The sequence below is a fragment of the Hyperoodon ampullatus genome (genome assembly GCF_949752795.1).
Source record: "Hyperoodon ampullatus genome assembly, chromosome: 11".
Classification (NCBI taxonomy): domain Eukaryota; kingdom Metazoa; phylum Chordata; class Mammalia; order Artiodactyla; family Ziphiidae; genus Hyperoodon; species Hyperoodon ampullatus.
This window is the reverse complement of record NC_136924.1, coordinates 72078428-72103756: the sequence shown is the minus strand read 5'-3', so window position 1 is coordinate 72103756 and position 25329 is coordinate 72078428. Positions and strand designations below refer to the sequence as shown.

Here is a 25329-nt window from a genome sequence, read left to right as displayed (position 1 = left end):
TCTTAACATAATCTTGAGTAGATTCTCTACAGTAGATAATTCCAGAGACTGCTCCTAAGAGCCAAGAATACCTACACTAAAAGGAAATGTTTTTCCATAATTCTATAGGATGAGAAGCTTGAGATCTTACAACTCACTTCAGGGGAAGACTACAGCAGTTTAATTACTGTCATAATTCATTCAATGTTTGGATACAGTATGAAACACTCATTAAAGACTTTACAGTTAATCTGCAATTAATTTAGATACTTACATAGTTGTGCTGTACAGAATAAAATGCAGAAGTATAAATATAAATGATGAATAATAAGCCATAATGGACTATTAGGGTCTGGAATCCTCTGACAGACAATAGACCATTTGACTCTCTAGTTTCTATTGGAAGTCATTTAGGGATGTTTTAGATGTGCTGGGAGAAGAAAATAATAACGTTCTGTTATTCCAAATGATAGCAAAAAATATCACGATGAAAGAGTGAGAGGAATTCAGATCTGTTTCAGTATGTCATCTTGCCATACTCCCTGGTAAGTGAGAGGCAATGTTTCTATTTACTCACCTTTCATTTAACAAATGTTGACTGAGCCTCCATTGTGTGCTACATGTTTTCTAGTTGAAGAAGATGGTGGATGGAAATGTAAGTAACTTACTCTAAGTATGATGGACTGAAGCTCATTAAAGGAAGTGAGAATTTCTAACTTCTTACTTACTCTTTCAAAATAATGTCTTCCCAGGGACCATCGTTAATGATTCTTGTACTTGTACACTTTCCACTTTAAAAAGAGTTTTACTTAAATAGCTCACGTAGGGTCCACAGTAATCCTTAGTGTAGGCAGGACTATTATGGATCCAATTTTGCAACTGGGGAAGTGAAATAAAGTATCCAAGATGACACCAATGGCGAGTTATCGAGCCAGGACCAGGACCAAGTTTTCTGGCTCTGAGTCTAGTTCTTTTCTCAGTTATTCTGCATTTAAACAGGAGGTCAGACTGATGCAGCTAAAAATGGCTTGAGAATTCAACTCTGGCAAAGACATGTTATCAAGAGTCTTTCTAAAATGTGATCTTGTTTATATTTGTATGGGGCCATTAAGAAATTGAAGGATTGAGATCGTGATGTTTGGCATCCATCCCTTCCTCCAATAATACATCCTAAGAATTGACAAAGACTTTCTCCATTCACAGAATCCAGCCAAGAAAAGAGGGAGCCGTATATGGAACACTGTTGGTAAACTGGAGGTTTCTGAAGCTGTGCTTCTGCAAGCTTTAAACAACCACTCATCAAAAATGCACTAGATTTTATTTTATTTTATTTTTATTATTATTATTATTATTTTTGCGGTACACGGGCCTCTCACTGTTGTGGCCTCTCCCGTTGCGGAGCACAGGCTCCGGACGCACAGGCTCAGCGGCCATGGCTCATGGGCCCAGCCACTCCACGGCATGTGGGATATTCCCGGACTGGGGCATGAACCCGTGTCCCCTGCATCGGCAGGCGGACTCTCAATCACTGTGCCACCAGGGAAGCCCAAAAATGCACTAGATTTTAAATCCTTGGATGCTTCTTAAGAGCTCAACTGGCTCTTTAGAATCAGACACAAAAATCAATCACATATGTCCTTGAAGAAATGAAAACCAAAACACTTTTAGTTTTGCCAAGTGAAGTTTTTCCTGAAGTGTTCCTCAGAGTGAGGTTGATATTTAACATTCTTAAGTGAGCTGTTAAGCCCTGGTGCAATATAAATAGATGTAACTTAGTGGCTGGTGACAGGAGATTGCCCTCATGTCTGTCCCTCTGCCCTCTATTCTGTATTATGACTAAATGGACTCTAATAAATCCTATCAGCTCATAGGGCCTGGTAAGTGTATCACTTACCAGAGCCATTAACATGTTAGTGCCTTTTTGGTGGGTCATTATCTGTGTTGATGGTCTTTTGCAAACTTCAAAGAGTTGTGAAGAAAGGAAAAAATTTCCAAAGGGTAAAGTGATGTAATGCTGTTGACTGAATTGTCTCACTGTTGAATTCATATGCTTGTTACTGAACCAAACTTGGGTCCATTCACCTGAAGCAAAGCCAGTCTACTGACAACAGTTGTGGTGAAGGAAAGTACAGCATTTACTGCAGGATTTATCTCCAGTCAAGGAGAATGGGCAGCTTATGCTCAAAGATCCAAACTCCCCAGTGAATTTTTAGAGAAGGGAATTTAAAGACAGTATGAGGGAGAGGGTTGCAGGGTGCTTGATCGGCTTGCCCACAGTTCTCTGATTGGTTGATGATGAGGTAACAGGGTGATGTTTCAGGAATCTCAACCATCAACTTTCTGGTTCCAACCAGTCTGGGGTTTACATGCTGGTGGTCAGCATGCAGTTAACTTCTTCCACCTGATGGGGGTTTTAGTATCTGCAAAGCAATCCAAGAATATGACTCAGGATATTATTAATAGCCCTTGAGGAGAAACTAAAGGTCCTTGACTTTGTTTTATGGCTAAACTATTATTTTTGTCTGCTTGACCGTTTTCCTTTGTTTCTTCATTTTCTCACTTCTCTGATTAAATTTGCTCTTTGGAACTCAGAGAAGGCCTAGGAGGCTAAAGCTTTTCTGTAAACGAGAAGTGAGGGATAAGGGGGTGGTCTGTCCCTGGAAAGGCCCCTTCAGGGTTCTGCTCGGTTTTATGTTGAAGTCTAGTCCCCAGTGTGATGGTATCTGGAGATCTGATTTGGGGAAGGTAATTAGGTTTAGACAAGGTCATGAAGATAGGGCCCTCATGATGGGATTAATGCCCGTGTAAAAAGAGAGACCAAAGAACTTGATTTCTCTACCTCTCTGTCTCTCTCTCCCTCCCTCCATATGCATGCATTAAGGACAGATCATGTGAGGACACAGTGAGAAGGCGGCTGTCTCAGCTCAAGAATACAGCCCTTACCAGACACTGAGCCTGCTGGCAGCTTGATCTTAGACTTTCCAGTCCCCAGAACAGTGAGAAATAAATTCCTATTGTTTAAGCCACCCAATCTTCAATTTTGTATGACAGCCCACGCTGAATAAGATATGTATATAGTGGAAGTGGATTAATTTAACACCAGAAAATCTGGCTCACCTCTTATCCTTGCTTAACCTATTTCTGCCTCAGTCTCCTTATCTGTAGAGTGGGGCTTAACCTATTTCTGCCTCAGTCTCCTTATCTGTAGAGTGGGGCACTGTAACTCCCCTCATTCCCAACATCACAAGGTTCTTGTGAGAATCCAGTAAGAAGAGGTGTGTAATCTGCCAACAGAATTCCTTTGTTGCTCTCCTCTTGAGGATTTTTAGTTTCATGACTCAAATAACGTGTTGTTGGGAATCTGCCACTAAGGTTGAAATTGAAAAATTGTGTAGGAAAAGTAAATAAAAATGGAAGAAGAGGTAGAGTTAAGAGCTCTACAAAATGCTTTTATTTTTAAATGCTGGAGGTCTGAACCCATACATGCTAATTGTTTTAAGTGAATTTTTATGGTGTGGTAGTTTAAAAAAAAAATCTGACAGACCTTGAGTTCCTGTATTAGAACTCAAGAAAAATCGTTGTAATCTTATTTGTTATGTGTTGTTGTATATTTTATATTATATTTTATATCATATAGTATTCTTTATGGTATTTGGAAGCTAATTAAATTAATGCGCAGAATTGAACTCATGTTATCACAAATGATACCTTGTGGCAGCATGTGATATTTCAGCCCAGCTGTTATGGATTTCATTTCTTACTTTTTTTATTCTTATTTTTTGTGTGTGTGGTATGTGGGCTTCTCACTGTTGTGGCCTCTCCCGTTGCAGAGCACAGGCTCCGGACGCACAGGCTCAGCGGCCATGGCTCACAGGCCCAGTCGCTCCGCGGCATATGGGATCCTCCCGGACCGGGGCACGAACCCGTGTCCCCTGCATCAGCAGGTGGACTCTCAACCACTGCGCCACCAGGGAAGCCCTCTTACTTTTTTTAAATAATTTTTTTATTTTAGAACAAATTTAGATTTATTTTGAAAAATTATGAAGCTGGTACACAGAGTTCCCATAAACCCCACACCTAGTTTCCCCCATTATTAACATCTTAACATTAGTATGGTATATCTGTCACAGAAAATGAACCAATATTGATACTGTACATTATTAAGTCCACACTTAATTGCTTAGTTTGTATCTAATCTCCTTTTTTGGTTCCAGGGTGCCCTCTAGAACACCACATTTAGTTACCATGTCTTTTTAAACTCCTCTTGGGAATTCCTTGGTGGTCCAGTGGTTAGGACTCTGTACTTTCACTGCTGTGGGCCCAGGTTCGATCCCTGGTCCAGGAACTAAGATCCCGCAAGCCACGCGGCATGGCCAAAATTTTTAAAAAACATAAAAAAGCTCCTCTTGGCTGTGACCATTTCCCAGACTTCCTTTGTTTTTGGTAACCTCCAGAATTTTGAGTAGTGCTGGTCAGGTATTTTGTAGAATGCCTCTTGTCTGGGATTGGTCTGATGTTCTGCTCATGACTAGACTGGGGTTATGGGCTTTTGAGAGGAATACTCTTATAGACATTTTAATCCTGTGAATTTGGGAATACTCCAGTAGAAATTCAGAAAATTCTCTGGCACAAGGAAAAATTTTTTGGCCTGAAGCAGCCCGGTCCACAGTGGACATCTAACAACTGGAGAAGTGCTGTAAATACAAAAAGAAACTTACAGCAAAGTCTATTCTCGTCCTAACTGATTCCAAGAAGCCACAGATTGTTGAAGTCTTTCAACACATCTCCTGTAGTAAGTTTTCTGTGGGGAAAAGACTTTCAGTTTTTTATGGATTAGTGGGAAAACAGTATTCATTTTACAGAAATCTCCTTATAGGCAACATTACTCAACTAGATATCTGAAACCCCCATATTATCCTGAACATATGTGAGTGAATAAGAACATGGAATTTATGTGCCGAAAAGAACTCCTGTAACTTGGCTACTGACCAGTATTTAACAGTAGAAGAGTCAAATTAATGGAGTCTCTCCTACACCAAGCCCCTGGGATGTTATTTTAAAAATGGAGTGGCAACTCCAGTATCTAGACTGAGGTCATGCTGGGACAGGCTGATACTACAATTCAGGAGAACCAAGTTTGAGTTTGAATCTAAGAAACTGGAGGAATCCTGAACTCCCAAGAATTAACTACCTTATTTAAGTTTCTACAAAGCCTGTGCTGTTGGGCTTCCCTGCTGGCGCAGTGGTTAAGAATCTACCTGCCGATGCAGGGGACACGGGTTCAAGCCCTGGTCCGGGGAGATCCCACATGCTGCGGAGCAACTAAGCCCATGCGCCACAACTACTGAGCCTGCGCTCTAGAGCCCGTGAGCCACAACTACTGAAGCCCTCATGCCTAGAGCCCGTGCTCCGCAACAAGAGAAGCCACCGCAATGAGAAGCCCACGCACTGCAATGAAGAGTAACCCCCGCTCGCCGCCAACTAGAGAAAGCGGCACGCAGCGACAAAGACCCAACGTAGCGAAAAATAAACAAATAAATTTATTTTTAAAAAAGGCTGTGCTGCTAGTAAAAGGGAAAACAATTTTCCAAATATAAAAAATATATAAACATTATGTAATACACATGCATATGCTCTATATCTGCCGTTTGGTTTTTACAGTTGATGGAATGCCTCCGTGTGTGTGTGTGTGTGTGTGTGTGTGTGTGTGTGTGTGTGTGTGTGTGTGTTCAGTTACTCAGTCCCTTTATTATCCCACTGTAATCTTTATAACTATTCTGTTCTGTATAACAATAACAGCTTATATTTATTTACAGCCTATCTGTGCTTTACGTTTTTATCTCATTTAATCCTATCTATTGCAGATACTCACTGTCCTCTTCTATAAATGAGGAAATTGAGGCTTAGAGAAGTTAAGTAACTCACTCAAGGATACACAAAGTCAGGATTCAGGACTAAGGTAAGGACTGTTTGGCTTCAAAGTCTCAGCTCCTGCTGGGTTAAACTACCTTTGTGTCCCTAAATTATTTCGAAATGCCTTTTGTGTCAGTAAGGAACATGTCTTTTCTTAATAGCTCTTGTAATTTCCATCCACATGGCACGTGTTTAATCACATTTGAAAATAAGCAAATGGGGACTTACTCCTACTGATTACCACTGTCATGGGTGAAAAAATATCCATCCGCCTCATCCTACTTGACTCATAGGCTAAACACGGTTCTGGTACCCAACTCCACTGTATGAAGGAGTCTCACCCGCACAGCACCAAACCATTCTCAGACACTAGCGAGGTGTCCAGCAACTCAGCTCGGTTCTCGTACTGTCTCTCGGGGCACAGCTGCAGATACCACCGGCCGAGGGCTCAGTCCTACAGGGCGCCCCCCCACCCACCCCGCCCACTTCAGATGCCAGATGCAAGCCCAGGTTATCATGTTTGCTTCTGACCTACCAGCTATAGATTAGAGTTGACCCCATCTCCTGCTTTGGGTTTGATTAATTTGCTAAAGTGGCTCACAGAACTCAGAGAAACATTTTACTTACTAGATTCTGTGTTTATTATAAAAGAATATAACTCAGGAACAGCCAGATGGAAGAGGTACACAGGGTTAGGGGCAGAGAAAGGATGAAGAACATCCATGCCCTCTCCAAGGCTGCCAGTCTTCCCAAATCTCCACGTGTTCACCAACCCATAAGCTCTCCGAACTCTGGATTCATTACATAGGCATGATTAATTAAATTATGATTGATTAATTTGATTAATTATGATTGATTAATTGATTGAAATCAACCTTCAGCTCCTTGTCCCTCCCCAGAAATCACAGGTGGGACTGGAAGTTCAAACCCTCTAATCACATGATTGGTTGTCCTGGCAACCAGCCCCCATCCTTTTGTGCCATCCAAATGTCACCTCACTGACAAAACAAAAGACACCTTTATCTCTCTCAGCACTTAGGGAATTCCAAAGGTTTTAGGAGCTCTGTGCCAGGAATGGGGGACAAAATCAAATATACATTTCTTATTGTAAATTACAGTATCACACATGCCAACAGTAAGATAGGCCATTCAGCAGCCCTGCTACCTGAAGCTAGAGCTAGAGTGGCTTGAATCGCCATGTCCTAAAATATAGTGTATTAATGAAAATTTTAACGTATAGGAAGGTCAACAGATCAGAAGATGATCACCATTGAAAAGGTAGTTTGTTACAGTTCCCAAGAGGAGAGGACATGCCACGCCTTGGGGGACCACACTGGGAAGCAGCAGGGTCAGTCAGGAGGCAGGGGGAGAGGGAGCAACCTTGGGCAAAAGTCTTTATTGTGGTTTCCACGGAAGGAACAGGTAAGGCAGGGGCAACAGGCTTAGGACTGGCTAGTTGAGTAATCGTAGCAGGCGCTGGGCTATAGGGGCTGTCCGTAGTTGTCTGGTACATGGCCCTGGAGTGATTAGGGCAGGTGGATAATGGCCCCCAGTATGAGAACTTGATAAAGGAGGTGGTTGGAGTGTGAGCTCCGGATTGGCTGGTTTGTATTTGAAATATCGCAGGTGGGCAAGTTGTTTAGTATCTCTAGGAACTGGCTAACCCTGGGAGGTGGTGTTCCATGAGGGTCAGCAAGACCCCAAGACGTCAAAACATCAGAATACAGAAAATAAAAGATATAGTTGATAACACTCCAGCTAGAGGATTTCCAGCTCTTCTAAGTTGGGAAGGGCATACAAATCTACCGATAAACCAGGTAGAAATATCCAAAGCTAATTCAGCTATAAACAATGGAAATGGGCTTAGTGCCCTCTAAGAGAACCCCTTATAAGTAGAGGAAGAACAACAAAACAAATCAACGACAACTGGAAGATCAAATGCAACTATCTGAGCCTAGACTGTCTGGGTTACCTTAAAGGACTTGTCACAAGCTAGTGCTTCCCAAGAGGATACAGAAAGTTAGCATCCATCAAACCTTACAAAGTAGAACTGCAGTTATTTTTCTTAAACCCAATTTATTAGCAAGCTACATTCTCTACGCTAGTGTACGTAGTGTGCATGCACGTGCACACACATACCTACACATAGCAATAGTTTGCCTAAATGTGAGCTCAGGAACAGACACCACCCACTCCTCCCCCCAACACACATATGGTTATCACAAATTCTCAAGAGTCTGTGTTTAGTGGGTCCAAGTTGACATGGCTGAAATAGGCCTTTTTGTTTTTCTCAAAAGCATCGAGATACATGACAAAGTAAAGTTAAACCTACCCATTTTGACTTCACAGCTTCCTTAATAACAGAAGCAGTATTTTCAAATCCAACAGTGCTGTTTACTCCAGGAAACGTTTTCCTCATAGTCATGGCAAAATCAAACACCACATTATCTCAAGTTTCAGCAAACACTTTATTCTCCTCATTAATGTCTCAAAACTGTTGGAAGCCAAAGCCTGGAAAAAGCCCTTTGGCAATAAATGTGAATGTTTTACAAAGAGAAGAAAGAAATTGCAAGAGGTTGTAAGTTTCCGTTAACTGTATTTGAGTATTTTTCTTTGGTAAAGTCCGCAAACAAACTTGAATAAATTAGACACAGTGTCGATAGAAGTAAAAGAAGTAGTCTGTAAAGAATATCCCAGCAAAATAAGGATCCGTTGAACAGTCAGCTAAATCCTGTCAGAACAAGGGGGAAAAGAAAAGAGAGAATGATTAATGTAAGAATTAATTGTAGCTAAAGTTTATTTATTTATCTATTTATTTATTTAATGGCCCATTTCTTTCTCACTGAAAAGAAAAGGAAAAAAAGAGAGCTTACCGGCGCAGCTACCCGGAAATGGTATGCGCTGTCAAAGAATGGGGCTGCAGGGATGCTCCAAATGTGCTGATATCCCTAAATAATGAATGAAAGAGAGATCCATTTCATAACTGTATTTTACACTCAGTTGGAAAGAACATAGGCTGAAAAAGCATTCCCTTGACTGATGTAGGAGAGGTATTTGTGACAACAGCTTTTGATGGTGTTGCTGGAAAAGTCTGCAGCTTCTGAAGGATGCAAAGAAGATGCTGAACAAAGCCCTGTGATCAGAGTCAGCAAAGGGAAACATTGGCCTGTGGCTCATGGCATCTCTCTCAGTGAGGAACAGAGGCTGTGCCACAACTGTAGACACACTTCTTCTAGAATGGGGACAGAATGCCGAGGAGCTGGAAAACGTTACCTGTGTCATCTCCTGGGAGACTTCTTGGTGGCTTTGCATGCCTTTGGCTTCCCTTTTACTATGGAAACACATATTTCCAAGGGTGAACTTGCACTGGAAGACTATCAATGGCTCTGTTGTGCTTCAAGAGACAAAGAAAAGAAAGGGCAAATGGAAAAGAAATTACCAGCTCCCACTAGGCTACATCTTGATAAGAAGAGGGACTAATGGGAACATAACTTGGAAATCCATTCAAAGTTCCAAATAGGCATGTTATTACACGAAGCTCACGGATGCCAATATACTAGTTCACATCTCATTATAACAGAAACTCAATCTCAGATGACTACTGTTATGGACTGAATGTTTGCGTCCTCTCCAAAATTCGTATGTTTAAATCTTAACCTCTAATGTGATGGTGTTAGGAGGTAGAGCCTTTAGAAAGTGACTAGGTCATGATGGTGGAGCCCTCATGAGTGGGAATAGTGCCCTCATAAAAAGGAGCCCAGGTCTCTCGCCCCTTCTGCCATGTGAGGACACAGAGAGAAGACAGCTACCTATCAATCAACCAGGAAGTGGACTCTCACCAGACACCGAATCTCCTAGTGCCTTGATCTTGGACTTCCCAATCTCCAGAACTGTGAGAAATGAATGTTTGTGGTTTAAGCCACCCAGTCTATGGGATTCTTGTTATAGTAGCCTGGAACTGACTAAAACTAAAACTGAGATAACATATGACAGTCTCTAAAACCTAATCTCATGACTTAAATCACCTCAACATCAGAACTTCTTATCTCCCTAGATTTTAAAATAATTTTTGGATGTATTCCTTCTCTTTTCACTGGCAGCTGAGTTTGCTTCCATCTGAAGTTTCCAGGATTTCAGATTCTGCAGACTCCTGCTCTGGGTAGGTATTGTTTGAATCAGAGAGGCAAACAACACGGGTAGGGATGTGCAGGTGAGCCCCATTAGGAATTATAAGCCCTTCAAGCTATCAGGGTGGAAGACCTGTCAGAAAGAATGGCTCTTCTCTGGAGGCTGGCCCAAGAATCATCATCAAGAGGATGAGATCCATCTGTCTTTGGAAACAATATTTTTGCACAAGTGGGACAACCTACAATCTCGGTTGAGTGTATGTGTTATTTTAAGATCACCCATGTTAGGAAAAAATGGTTCTTAATCTAAAAAGCCTGATTTAGGGGCTTCCCTGGTGGCGCAGTGGTTAAGAATCTGCCTGCCAATGCAGGGGACATGGTTCGAGCCCTGGTCCGGGAAGATCCCACATGCCTAGAGCTCGTGCTCTGCAACAAGAGAAGCCACTGCAATGAGAAGCCTGCACACCACAACGAAGAGTAGCCCCCGCTCACCGCAACTAGAGAAAGCCCGCAAGCAGCAACAAAGATCCAACACAGCCAAAAACTAAATAAATAAATTTATTTTTTTTAAAAAAAAGAAAGCTTGATTTAGTGGTTCAAGATGACCTTCTGCCACTTCAAGAGGTATACCACTTCACTTATTTCCCTCCATTGAAGCTAGGAACGAATGAGGACACGATGTTCCAGGTTGCTCAGGGAGTGCTAGAGAATAGTACATTGAGCTTTTGCTCTGCCTGTAAATATGGTGGGTTCTAAGTCATGGAATTTTAGCTGCTTGAAACAAACCTTTCCAAGGCAAGCAGCTGGCTTGTGTCATTAGCTCATTGTAGAAGCAAAGTGGATAAAAGAAGGAGTATGAAGTCTGAGTGAAACAGAGGAAGAGATGGGGTGGAGACGGGGGAGGAACTGATGGAGGAAGAGTAACAGAGCTGGGGAAGCAGAGGGAAAGTGGGGAGGACAGAGGAAAGGGAGAAAGGAAAGGGAGAAGAGAGGAAATGTGGAAGGGACAAAGGAGAAACTAACATCAAGAGACACAAAATAAACACCATCTATCTGCATGGTATCTCACTGCATAATTTCTGCAAAAGTCTTAAAGTACCATAATTATTTTAAATAGCTGATAAAATAGATTAAATTCGAGTTTTGTGATTTTTGGAGGAAAGGCAGTCATAATATGAAGTGCCTGCTATGTGCCAGGAAGGGGCAGTGTTCTTAAATATCTCATGTCACTGGGGAGGCAGGAAAGTGATGGTTGAAAGGAAAGGCTGATTTGAAGCCCAGCTCCACCACTTACTCGCTATGAGTTTCGGGACAGGCTTTTTGACCTCTCTAAACTAAGTGTTCCCATCTGAAAAATATAAACTAGAAAAAAAAAATACCAACCTCAGCGGGTTGTTGAGAGGATTATATGACCCAGTAGTAAAGTGTAAAGTGTCTGGCATATAGTCTGTGCTCAGCAAATGGTAGTTATTAATTTCACTGTTATTATCTGTGATTCTCACAGCAGCTCTCCTTGTTATGGTATAATGTCAAACACATCTTATAAATGAATAAACAGTAGCTCAGAGAGGATAAGTGGTTTCCCCAAGATTACAGAATTAGTAAGTGACAGAGACAAAATCTGAACACTGGTCTGCCCACCTCCAAACTCTGACTTCTTTTTTTCAACTCCCTTGGGGGAAGGGGGTGGTGTCTGCATTAGCATTGCTCCCAGAAGCTCACAAAAATATGCATCCCCCCACATCCAGGGGCCAGGGCCACACTATTACTCTAGTTCCCACCCCAATTCAAAGGGACACGGCCAGGGGCAGTCTGAGAGCATCAAACCCAGGGTCACTGTCACTTTGTAGGTATGAGTATACAGCACAGAGCCTTTCCATTCCACTTGAGGGAGCCTGGAAGGCCCCAACCTTCATTTTGAAAACGCCTCCCTCAAGCTGGCCTAACTCCCAACCCAACCATTATTCTTTAACTGATAACTTTCCACCTCCTAACTTACTGATCAAATTGTGAAGGAAATTCAGTATTGTTATTCAAATAATGATAAAAACAGAATTGTCTTTTACAGCTATGCACTTACTTGATTTCCAGAGAGAATCTGACATTGGTGGGTGTGTACTTATTAACAGGAATATGGTAATTGTAATTTCCAGACCTAATTATGGAAAAAAAACCACAAATCAAAATACTCAGGAAAGGGTTCAAAGGGCTTTTTTCTACTTTTTGTATACTATGTAAACTGTGAAATATTCTATAATACGTAACAGATACAGAAAATCAAGTTTAACATGGCATAGTTGCATGTTTTTCTTTTTTTTTTTTTTTTTTTTGCAGTACGCGGGCCTCTCACTGTTGTGGCCTCTCCCGTTGCGGAGCACAGGCTCCGGACGTGCAGGCTCAGCGGCCATGGCTCACGGGCCCAGCCGCTCAGCGGCATGTGGGATCTTCCCAGACCGGGGCACAAACCCACGTCCCCTGCATCGGCAGGCGGACTCCCAACCACTGTGCCACCAGGGAAGCCCAGTTTCATGTTTTTCAAAGACATACCTGTCAAATTTCAAAGTGATCTCTTTCGGATCTTACTATATATGAAATATACCACAAAGATTTATGGTTTGTTAAAATACACAGAAGAAATGACAGAAAGTCAAATCCCAGACCATATGCACAAAACTAAACAAATAGGAAATGACTTCAGTTCCCCTTAAGGAGATACAGATTTCAGAAGACAAATGAGGCAAAGTCCTCAAACTAACAGTCCCTCTGGAAAGGAAAATTGGAAATAATAAATACCAGCTTTTTTACAGTAAACCACTCCCTTTTAGGCAACATTAGCAGGAAATATCATGTACTTTCAAAACTGGAATCAACTAAAATTATTATAGTCCTAATTACCATTTAGTAATGGAGAAAACTGCAAGACAGAAATGCTTATACAGACATTCCTCCCGCCCTTGACGAGGGATGCTTAGGGAACGGGGGAGTTCCACTGATCTATATTGTAATGAAAACTCTAGCAAAAAGGCTTATTGTATCTAATACAAGTTCTTATGACAGGCTATCCCTTGAATTATATGGAGAAATAACTTAAAACCAGATAAATGGGGGAAAGAGCCAATCATTTTAAATTTCCTTTAATGAATATTAAACTGGGTTGTTAAAAATAAGAAAGCAAAAATAAAAGCAATAGATCTGAACTGGGATCAGGAGGGCTTTGTCCTCCTGGAGGAAGCTTAGGTAAATAGAATTCTTTTCCTACTATGTGCCTCCCAACATCTGTGTGCTTTCCAGGAACCCAACTCCTTAGCTAATAAGTATCCTCATCTTACAGATGAGAAACAGGTACGCAGGGAGAATAAACATCTTGTCAAAGTGCTGGAATTTGAACCCAAATCATCTCACTCTTCATCACGTCATTCTACCAAACCAATTATGTCTGTCTCTGACTTTTTCAAGCTCACTGAGCCTCAAGTTTTGTAACAGCAAAATGGGGATAATACCAACCTCATGTGATTTTGTGAGAATTCAATGAGATAATGAATGTAAAGGTCAAAAGCACCATACAGGTTATTTTCAAAAGTCAGGACCATCAGCCTGAAGCCTAAGGTACATTAGGCTGAAAAAGAAATAAGGCTGAGAATCCGTAGGATTTGTGACACCAATTCAAAATACACAGCCTTGCCTTTAACCTAGCAGGCTTAAATATTAGCAGGCTTAACTAAACCAGTAAATACTGATCAAATAAAGAAAAATAACTCCTTATTCTTAATGCCTACAACTTGCATATTGTATTTGCTGAAGCTTCTATGCTTGCCCTCTATGCGTCTAGATGCATTGTTACCTAGATGCAGGCGATACACTAGAGATGAACATTGCTGATAACTTTTGCAGTACCCAGATTTTTTTCTCTTAACTGAAAAGGTTAGGATAAGCTATATTTTTCAGCAATTAAAATAATGATATCCCTTGTTATTAAAATATACAAATGTCAGCTCACTCATAACTTGGAGCCATCAGTAATAATGTCTTTCTTTTCTATAAAATTAACTAACAGCTCTGTGCCTGTGGTATGTGGCCTCAGAGAGTCAGCCACAGAGCTGCCTGCTAAGCTTTTAGCTTTGGACTTACCCATTAAACCAGGAGACTGTAATCTTTGGAGCCGTGGTTTATTGACATTTGCTAATACCAACCATTTTATGATTCCCTCTTCCACCATGCAACAAATGTGTTTTCACTTAAGGAGCAATGTAAGCACACATCGGTTTTACCGGGTAGCATTAGCTTTCATTCCAGTCTCAAAAACCCAGAGCCCTGAGTAAATTCCAGAAACAATCAGGGGATAATGGGGAGGCTTACCCACCCGCACTGGAGGCTTCTACTGCAATACCGACGATCTATTATTTGCTGGATTTCCATAATCTGAATAGAACTGATGGTTGTATCAATCCCTGAATTGAGAAGAAATAAAGTAAACTTTTCTGCAGAGAAAAAGAGCATTGTGCTCCAGCGCAGGCTCCAAATTGCAGAATGTGAAATAAGAGTTTCCTAGATAAATGGATTCCATTTGCATTCAAATGGGGGGAAAAAAGGAGAAGAAAGGGGAGAAGGCTTTTGTTGTTGTTACAGTAAATTTTAAGAAAACTAAAAAAAAAAAAACAACAAGCGCCAATAGACAGCCTCATGATATCCAAAAGAATGCCTGGATCGTGGAAGTCCTACTAAATGGAAATTTATTGAAAATGGAGAGCACAATGTGATATGCAGTCTGGCCAATAAAGAAAGATTCAACAAAAATCAGAAAACAGAAAACCAACTAAAAATTTAGCAGAAAAATAGAAGAAGAGAGCAGGAAGTTCAAATAAATTATTAAAATCCATGAAGATCAACCAAAAGGCCTAGCAGTATGCAACCATTTCTAATGCCTCCTTAATGGTTAGGCAGGCGTCGATTATCGAAACGTAATCCCACGGGTGTTTGTGGCCGAGTGCAGCCTCCGTCCCTGTGCCTTACTCCAGTAATGCTTTCACAGCTTGTTAGTATTCTGCCTGGCTCCACAAAACCAAAGAAGAGAGTCACTTAAATATAAACTTACAGTCGCTCCCCCAGTCAAGGTTGGTTAGCGCCTGTCCTGCCAAGAATGATGTGCTTCTGTCTCCTGAAGAGGAAAAAAGTCTGTCAGTCTTGAAGCTTGTTCAGGATGAGAAGAAACCCAGTGTGTGCCCTAGTTTGTCTCTGTCAGTTGAATGTTTCTCCCACCTTTCAACCCATCACATCCCTATGCCATTTCTTACAGAGCTAGTTTACTGTCACCCTTCTCCAAAAAGCCACCTGTTTTGGACTGAATTATGTCCTCCCAAGTTCTTACGCATGAAGCCCTTGTAAGGCCAACTGGCCCGAGGCAGGGGAACGCAATCAGATTCACAGGTTGCATCAGACTGAAACTCTCCGGACCACCCAGTTCCAGGAACTGACCTGGGACTTTCCACCCAGCCCAGCCTTCCCACCTTTCGAGGGGCAGGACTAGCGGTCCCAAGACTGATGTAACCGGCACTAGATATTGCCACGATACCCGAAGAGACCACCAAATAAGGAATACCCTGCGCCCTCCCAGATTCACCACACCCCTTTCCCTTCTTCCCCTATAAAATCTTGCCCAACCCTCGCCCGGGTGCGACTTCTCTGGCCCCTTTCTCTCGGACCAGTGAACCTCGCCCGGGAGCGCCCCCTAATAAAGCTCACTTGAAGCTTTCCTCTGTTTCGCGGTGCCGTTTGTTAAGATCCGACCTTACAGCCCTAACCCCTGGTAACTCAGAATGTGACTGTGTTTGGAGATGGGCCTTTAAAGTGGTAATTAAATTAAAATGAGGCTGTTAGTGTGGGCCCTAATCCAATCCGAGTGGCATTCTTAAAAGAAGAGGAGATTAGGACATGAAGAGGCCTGCTTGCATGGAGGAGAGACCTTGTAAGGACACAGAGGGAAAGTGGCCATCTTTGCCAAGGAGTGAGGCCTCAAGAAACCAGACCTGGTAGCACCTTAATTTGGACTTCTAGCCTCTAGAATTGTGAGAAAATAAATTTCTGTTGCTTAAGTCACCTAGTCTGTGGCATTTCGTTATGGCAACCCCAGCCGACTAAGACACCATCCCGGATTAGATCACTGCAGCTCACAGCTCCCCCACTTCCACTGCCATAGCATGTATTATTACCAAATCCTCTAAGTGGTGATCAATCAGTGATACCTTCTCTATCACTGTACCAAAGGGCACATTATCTCTGGATTGTTACTTTTCTTGTATCTTTGCCCTTTCTCAAAAACTCCAGAATAGGGAACCTCTACTAACATTCTTTGAATAACCTATAACTCCAAGCACAATGTGATCCACTCAGGAAAAAAGCGAGCTTAAGTTAAAAACTGAGCTGCAGCCAGCTGAGGAGAGGACTCATATCACTGGTATGGGGCCAGAGCTCGCTTGTAGGGAAGGAAGCCAGGGGAGTGGTTATGAAGCGTCAGAGCCGAAAAGGCATTTTAAAAACATATTGAAAAGGTAACCACTCAGATGACTGTTGTTAAGGCTATGGGAAAAAAATGTATCTTTTTAAAGTGGATGGTAAAAGCAACCATTTAGTGAGTTGTTAAGCAAACCTAACAAAAGAATTCTAAAGTTTTTGCAGTCAGTTTGTAAATCTGCAGATGTTTTCTCAAGTATATGTACTCTTTATTGCAGTCCTTCATTTTCATTAAACAATATCTATGTTTTTCAATATAATTTTGGGCAAAACACAAAGACGTTAACCTTATTTAACAAGAGACATAAGTTAAAACAATATGTGCTGCTTTCATGGGAAAGAAAAAGAGACAAGAGCTAAAACAAGTTTCTGTATGGAATTTCAGGGTAGAAAGCAAAGCAACAGTGCAGACTTCTGGGGGTTAGTCGCTCCTAAGTATCTGTCCGGGTTAGTACTTCTCACACTAAGTGGAAGGGCTGGTTTTCTTGTCTAGAAAGCTAACTGTGAGCTTTTGGAAAACTGCATCTTGTTCACTATTGTATCCCCACATAAGGCAATGCCAGGCTCAACTGTGGGGCTCACTACATATCTGTGGAAGGATGGAAGGAGGGGAGTCAGGGAAAGAAGAAAGAAGAGAGGAGGGAAAGCCAATCATGTATCTTCTAGAAAAATGTTTCCTCTTCCACACTCAAAGGAGACACCCCTAGGGGATGGGTGCAGAGGGATGCTAGGAATGGACTCGGGGAGCTGGGCTTCTTCATCCTGTTAGCAAATGGGAGTGAGACAACTTGAAGGTGAGGCAAGTTTTCTGAAATTCCTCCCCAGCGTGATGCTTCCCTTTAAGAAGAAATGGACCTTGATATATGGTGATTTTCTAGAAAATTGAATATTTCCCTTTACCTAAAAATTTATGTACTGTCTAAAAGGCCTCCAGATTTCTTGGATTCCAGCTATTCAAATAGTAATTTTCGAGCACATGTCTCCTGCTGTGAGTTTTGCTTATGACTGCTTCCATAGAAGGCTCATTTACAAGGCAAATGAGGCATAAAGAGAAGGGGAAACCCAACTTCTCTATCCTGTCTGTTTTCTTTCCCTACCTTTTGTTCTATTTTCCTGCTGAATTTTCAGGAAAAAGGTCATTGTAAAGTCTGGCAGTAGAACTACAGACTTGCCTTACTTCCACAGAAGTGTATTTCTGGGTTCCTGGAGACATAGAACCCTGTGATAAGATTTAGCATCTAATGGGATAAAGTGTTTTTTAACAGTAATAAGGTGAAGTTGAGGAGAGATAATCTTATAGCTTAGACTTATGAAAATGGCTTTTCAAAAGCAGGATTGGAAATAAATTTTGAGTCTCATGTAAAACACCCCCACTTTGTCACTTATCTGAGGCAAGACTATTCAATTCCGAAAGGCTGGTTATTGGAAAACCATAAATTCTCCTGTAGTCATACAGGGGTGGCTCTCATTTTACAAGCTCCTTCCAGCAATATTCCCTATAAAGTTAATATACATTCCCAACGGCTTCCATCGTAAAGTTGGAGATATATTTCACAATCAGCAGATGCGATCTCCCCATAAACTAAATTAGAAACTTCTGGAGAGGAGAGACTTAAGATGGTGTCCAACCAAAGTATATCCTGTCGTGGTAGAATATGTGTATTGCACTACTTGTAAAACTGAGCTGATGGCTGAGTCCCAGTACATCCTGGATACCTTTTTCTTTCATGATTGAAATAGGCTCAGGCCAAGAAAAAGTCAATGAGCCCAACCAATCGACGACTGAGTACTTTAACACAGGGAAACATTTTCTTTCAATCATTGACTCTTCTTAGAGGTCTGGTCTCCAAATCAAAATAAGCATGAATTACAGATGCCTTTTGCTTTGTGAGATTTTAAAAGTCTTTACCAAATCTCTTAAAATTGGTAGAACTCCACTGATGCTTTTTCCCACAGGCTCTTAAGTTTTTAATATCTAACTCTGCTGCCTATTTAAATCTTTATTTGTTCCATAGATTAAAATCTGATGCATCACACTCAGTTCCTCAGAGTAGAAGCTGAATATTTTGAAACACCCACTTTCCACTTCCTATTAGTCTTATGCAAACCTTTTATTAAGTGTGAGAAGAGGGGATAACCTTTCTGAAAGACATTTTAAACAACCAACTTAGGCCCGAAGGAAGAATAATGGCTTGAGCTCAGCGTGTCATAAAAATGCTGATTTCCCTGTACTTATTTTACTAGTAGTCTTACTCCTCAGGAAGGAGGCTCATAAATGTGTTCTGGGGCTTGGTAAACTATTAGATATTACTCCACATCTCACTGAGAGTTAGTCTAAGTTTTTTTTAATTAAAAATTTTTTATTCTTAAATTTGTAATTGGTCTTAAATGCCTCAGAAACATCTTGTTGAAAAGAATATTTGCCTGGTTTTCTCTTCTTTTGGATTTAGGAACCCTGATGTTTTATGTTGCCCTGGACAGAGGCAAAAGATGGAGCAGCAGCAGAGGAGAAATGCTTTTCTTCAGGCCCCCAGAAATACCCCACACTGGGGACAACATCTCAGTGGCTATAGGCACACAACGGAATATTACTCAGCCATAAAAAGAGTGAAATAATGCCATTTGCAGCAACATGGATGGACCTAGAGATTATCATACTAAGTGAAGTAAGTCAGACAAAGACAAATGTCATATGATATCACTTATATGTGGAATCTAAAAAGATGATACAAATGAACTTATTTACAAAACAGAGACTCACAGACATAGAAAGCAAACTTATAGCACCAAAGGGGAAAGGGGAGGAGGGATAAATTAGGAGGTTGGGAGTAAAATATACACACGACTATATATAAAATAGATAGCCAACAAGGACCTCCTGTATAGCACAGGGAACTATGCTCAATATCTTGTAATAACAAATAATGGAAAAGAATCTTATATATATTTTTATCGCACTTTGCTGTACACCTGAAACTAACACAACATTGTAAATCAACGATATTTCCATAACATTTTTTTTAATGGCTGTAGGCAAAGGGGAGGGGGCAGAGGGTGCTGAAAGGGCTTTCTAGAGCCGTGGAGTAGATACTTTCTGCATCTTCTAGAGTTGATCCCAGGTACGTGCACACACCAAGCCCAAATAAGTGGAGGCAGAATGGTGGGGACAGGGGACCCAGATTTCGATTTCTACTTTGCTCATAATTCACTGCAGAATCTTAAGCAAAGTCCTCAGCCTCTATTTCATCAGTCATAAAATGGGTAAATTGGTAAAAATCAGAGATTCTCCTGACCTGGGGACTTTGGAATCCCAGATGATTACATAAAGGGGTCTGTGGTGTTGGCTGTGGACTTGAAAAGTAACAATTTCTCCCATAGATTTGTACCACTTTTCAAATGTTGCTGTTGAATTAACAAAAATAATTCGATTAAAAGCTTAACAGAATTTATAGTTACATTCTCCCTCTACACACTTTCTCTGTCAAATAATTGTAAAAGCATAATGGATTCATAATCTCGGGGTCAAAAAGTCAGGGAGCCACTGGTGTAGCTGCTCTCTGACCTTCTATGACTCTAAATCCCCCAGAGTTTTCAAGTTTCCTGAAGGTTATAGTAAATAGAACATTTAAATCCTTTCCGTTTTTTTTCTCAAGTTGAAAGAGGGAAGAGGGAAACAACTTTCCCAGTGCGTAGGAGAGCCTGATAAAGCAGAATTTAAACTCCATTTTTAGCCAGAGAAGCTGATGATAGTTGTGTCTAGGAGGGCACAGCCAGACACCTTGGAGCAAATCTTTCTTCAGGAGTCTCTTCAGTGTCTCTCATCATTATGGAAACATAAGATGAGCAGACACTCATTGTCCCAGAGAAGATGGCCATAAACCTTCAAGTGGTTTGATAAGGGCTACTCTTCCCAATATCCCCTTGATGTGAAGAGCTGGTTGCTATAGGAGTGAATTTGCTCAAGGGTCAAAAAACTTTCTGAAAATGAAGATTGGGCCAGTTCCCAACCTCTTCCTGTTCAGGATTCATTGTTATCCACCTCACATGGGTCAGATGGTCTCATTTGGGCACTGCTCTCAGAAAATGACACCCAGTATCCTCAAGGTGGACTCCCAAGGTGAGGAAAAGTGTTACCAGCCACAAGGTTCCATGTGCTTTAAAAGGGAAGGAAGGTTCTGGGGCATTTCTGAGACAGTAATGGATTTTTCCATATTTAAAACTATTGAGGATATGATCTCTGAAACTGAAAATTTCTTCCTGTTCCCAAGTTCAATGAAAAATTGCTTTCATGAGAAAAACACTACAAGCATTGCCTCCTATAGGTGCGGGGGAAAACTCTCTGTGCCTTAGCTTCCTCACTGGAAAAAAAAGGGGATAATAACAGTGCCTATCTTTCAAGCTTGTGAGGACTAAAGGACTTACTCGTGTAGCCTACGTATGACAGTGCCTTGCATACAACAGTAATACCTCATTATGTGGTGTTACTGATGATGGTGATGATGATGATTTGTAGAAGTTATTTATTCAAGCCTCAAATTGAAATAATATCAAAGGAAATTACATTTCTGCCCCCAAACTTCAACCACTGACCACAGTCTACATGTCATTAGTCATTAGGTCTACTCAAAAATATTCTGGCTTGGGCTTCCCTGGTGGCGCAGTGGTTGAGAGTCCGCCTGCTGATGCAGGGGACATGGGTTCGTGCCCCGGTCCAGGAGGATCCCACATGCCGCAGAGCGGCTGGGCCCGTGAGCCATGGCCGCTGAGCCTGCGCGTCCGGAGCCTGTGCTCCACAACGGGAGAGGCCACGACAGTGAGAGGCCCGTGTACCGCAAAAAAAAAAAAAAAAATATTCTGGCTCATCTTCTTCCAGGCATGTGTTAGGTCTGCACTTCACCAACTTTTTAAATTAAACATGACCAATGTCACTTGCTTTGGCCAGTAACATGTAAGCAGAAGTGACTTGTGTTACACCCACATGGAAGCTGTAAGAGCCAGTGCACAATTTGCCCCATTCTCTTACCACCTCTGTAGAGGCTGTGGAAATATGTACTGAGAAGGAGTCTCTATCAGCTGAGTCCTGAATGGCATGATGAACAAGATCCCTCTTTTGATCGACATTTAACATATACAGAGAGTCAAATAAATTTTTGTCACATTAAGCCACAGTGATTTGGGAGTTGCTGTTACCACAGCATCTTAATTGATAAGTCACACTGATATGTATGTATTGTTATTATTAGCATCATCATCATCATTATTTTAGACACTTGTTAAAATGTGTGTATACAGAAGGAGATTTCTAGAAACAATAATAACTTAGTATACATTGGGATGTATAGTATTTGATCTTACAGAGATAATTATACTTTTAGTCCTTGATCAAGTTTCCATAATTTATTTTATTTTATTTATTTGTTTGTTTATTTTTATTTATTTATTGGCCGCGTGGCATCTGAGATCTTAGTTCCCAGACCAGGGATCAAACCCGTGCCCCCTTCAGTGGAAGCACAGAGTCCTAACCACTGGACCGCCAGGGAAGTCCCAAATTTTTTAACATGAGAATTCTGTTACTTAAAGAGTGTGTGTGTGTGTGTGTGTGTGTGTGTGTGTGTGTGTCCCCCAAGGAGGAGGAAGAAGATAATCTGAGAGTGGAAGCCTTTTTCAGGGACTTAAAGCTTACCCTCAACTCATTAGAATCTTCATAGCCTTTTACATTTTGCTCTACTTGGTTTGGGCAGAAAGCCCAGATGCCACATCATTTTATAAGTTCTAAGTGAGCCAAAAGGTCTACCCATCTTCACATAATTACTTCTCTTGTGCTACTATTACTATCTTGGTTGGCAATGAACAAATGAGACCCTTTCACTTGAATCAACCAAAATTTCATCCCTGGGTGGGGAACTCAATATTATAAGCGATTAGAAGTTTGTGTATTTGTGTTTTCAAAGATCTTGCCACCCCAAATAGAAGAGTGGAACCATTAACAGACTATCCAAGTAAATAGTGAGAAGGGAAAAACCTCAGGTTCAAAGCACTAGTTGTTACTCTTTAAACATTCTTTACCTGCCCATGGCCTCTGATGGGGCTCCTTCTCCTTGGGCTGTCTTTGCACAGGGCTTGAGAGGACTCTTCTTGTTCCCCAGATGGGACAGCAGTAAGTCTCCGAACATGGCAGGATCTCACAGAAAGTGATCTCTGGTACTTGGAAGGGGGGTTGTGTGGTTGCCAGAGATGTATTAGGTGCTGCAAGGCATTGGACAGAGGGGAGGAAAGTGACAAGGTTAACCTGAAAGGCTGGTTCTTCTCTTGACAATTCACATGAAACCCAGGCTGGGTTTGAGGGTGAGGAATGTGACGATCTTACCTAAGGGGGAAGCTGTGGGTGGCAGAGCCGGATCCTGGGAGCTGGTGAGGTTGCTGGAGGAGGAGAACAAACTAATTAATGAAAGAGGACTTCAAGAATCCTTCTCCCCAAAGGAAAACAAGACTGGAACTCTCACCTCGAAGGGAGACTTGGGGTACATTGGTCTTGATCTTTTAAGCTAAGTATGTAAAGGGAGACTATTGTCAAGCCACTGTTAAAAAAAGAAAGAAAGAAAGTTATGTGGCAGATTTGATTCCAGATATATCTCACACAACCAGCTGGCCAGAGATGTCCTCTCCCAGGCCACACAGATGGGAGAGGAAGGGCGGGCAGCCAGGGCTGACAGAAGCGCCATGGAAGCCAGCACAGTTCTGCCTCTCAGCCCTGGTGAGAAAAAGCCCCCAATCTTCCCAGAGCTCAGAGGCTCCCTGGCTACTCCGGGCTGACGGATTTTTCCACAAAACAGCCCCCTGGCCCTGGCAAGCTGCCTGAGAAACGGCTGTCACTAGTGGAAGATGACAAGAGGAAGCATGTCAACCACTGGAGGCAGCCCTCTGCTCCTTGCAGGAAAAACTCAGAGCAAAGTTCATATCCCCCTGGTGGAGGGCGTCCACACTGTGGTGTTGGGAAATGAAAGGCCACACAGGTTTAGTCAGCAGTAGGTGCCAAACCCTTTGGCCGCTTCTGACATCTTCCTGCTGCCTGTCTTTTCAGAGCACAATACACCAAATTGGACAGAGGAAGGAAAAAAGTACAATGAAGCATCCATTTCCACACTACATGACTTCAAAATAATGAGTGTATCTTTCCCCCCAATTATCAGCATTTATATAGCCAAAAGGAAGCTTACCTTAAAGGTCCTGAGCTTTGGGAAGCTCTTCCCAATATTGCTCACACATCCAAACACTCAGCATTCTCCTCTTTCGAGGGTGTCTCTAGAACTCTCTCTACAATCCCGCCGTGTGCTGGGCCTGACACAGGGGGCCTTACTTGACCTCTTGCCGGCTTGATGTCGCATCTGGTTCTCTAGACTCATCTCCTCATTAGTATTGATGTCTTGCTCCCCACCAAAGGTAGTGGATTTACCATCATTAAATATACACAAAGAAATGTGCCACACATTTGAATTCTGCTCATGAAGAAAAGATCCCCAGAGTGTTCTCAGCAGCAGCTGGTTACTGCCCAGTGGGCACAGCCCTGCCTGGGAAAATGGTGCTGAGCTCCAAAGATGCCGTTAGACAGAATCTGTGGCGTCGCCCTGGCAACTACTTGCTGTGGTCCAGTCTCCCTGACTTTGTTCTCCCACATTCCCCATTTTCTATCTCCCTATTACTAATCCTTAAATACTCTTTCTGATTTGTTTGCCATCTGCATCATTGCATGGCCCGGGCAACTTCTAGGATCATAGAATGAAATGGACATCTGCTTCTTTCTTTAGGGTTTTGACCCTTTCTCAGGTACACCACAGGCCAGAAACAAGACAATAAGCCCAGTACCTCCCATTTCTGGTCTTAGCGGTAAACAACATTGGAATTTGTAAGATCTGATAAGCACATTTAAAAAGCAGTCTCTTCATATCAAAATTAGACTTCCTATAAGCTTTGCATTGGATTTTCATGGGAATGTGTCTCTAGAGAATGTTAAGCATGTCTGTGAAAAGTAGATGCTCACACTCTCCTGAGTTGGGAATCCCAGAAGGAGACAAGTTCACTGGAGAGTGAGAAAAGTACATCAGCTTCTACTGGGAATTCTATGTAGTGGTGTCAAATACTTGGGGATGCTTCCTGCAGTGGGTAGTAGCAAGTGAAAAGTTAAAATGCTGAGGGGAGAGAAGGGTACAGAGAGACCCACAATGTCTCCTATAACTGAGAAGCTGCTTTGGATCAAGAAACTGGAAGCATCCTTGGGACCATTCCTTACTTAGCCTCTGAGGATAATTGTCTCCTCTGAGACAAGGCCCAGAAGCTAGTCCTTTTCCACACTAACAAAGCATTTTTGGAGGGATAGATAAATACCCCCTTCCACCATGTAAATAGACCGAAAAGAAGAAGGCGAGGAGGACACAGGAAAGATGACCAGGGCTCAAAGGCTGAGGAGCCATCATAGCAGCAGCATGAGCCTGAAGACCAGAGACCTGATAAAGACTCCTCATCCCAGTAAAGGATGACCCCTCCTCCCTGCGAAGGAGGGATGTCAGTCAAAAGGCACACGATGCTTGCATAGCAAATGTATTTGTTTGCTTTAACTGCTTAGTACATTTGGCTACAATTTCATCATATTGCATATCGGGGTAATCTCAGTCTCTTTTGGTATAAAATCCAGAAGAATTCTAATAATATGACTATCCATGGGAGAGTGGATTGTACCTGATTACCTACACCTACTCACTCTTTTCGCCTAAGTAGATAGGAAGGAGAGCAAAGATTCTGAGAAAGT

The 25329-nt window shown here is 41.9% G+C and overlaps 1 protein-coding gene across 2 annotated transcripts in view; it reads right to left on the bottom strand.

Annotated features, from left to right (window-relative positions):
- Positions 1-8536: 8536 nt before the first annotated feature.
- MYRFL (myelin regulatory factor like) overlaps positions 8537-25329 on the bottom strand; it is a gene marked incomplete at both ends in the record, with an annotated part of 126537 nt that continues 109744 nt past the window's right edge. The window contains 9 exons of one of the 2 annotated variants that reach the window (XM_079714869.1): positions 8537-8623; positions 8766-8840; positions 9166-9286; positions 12100-12174; positions 14380-14467; positions 15112-15174; positions 22593-22772; positions 22894-22946; positions 23030-23104. In XM_079714869.1, the coding sequence (XP_079570995.1) occupies positions 8537-8623; positions 8766-8840; positions 9166-9286; positions 12100-12174; positions 14380-14467; positions 15112-15174; positions 22593-22772; positions 22894-22946; positions 23030-23104 (817 nt within the window). The remainder of the gene's footprint in view (positions 8624-8765; positions 8841-9165; positions 9287-12099; positions 12175-14379; positions 14468-15111; positions 15175-22592; positions 22773-22893; positions 22947-23029; positions 23105-25329) is intronic. The other variant, XM_079714870.1, reaches the window with a different exon arrangement.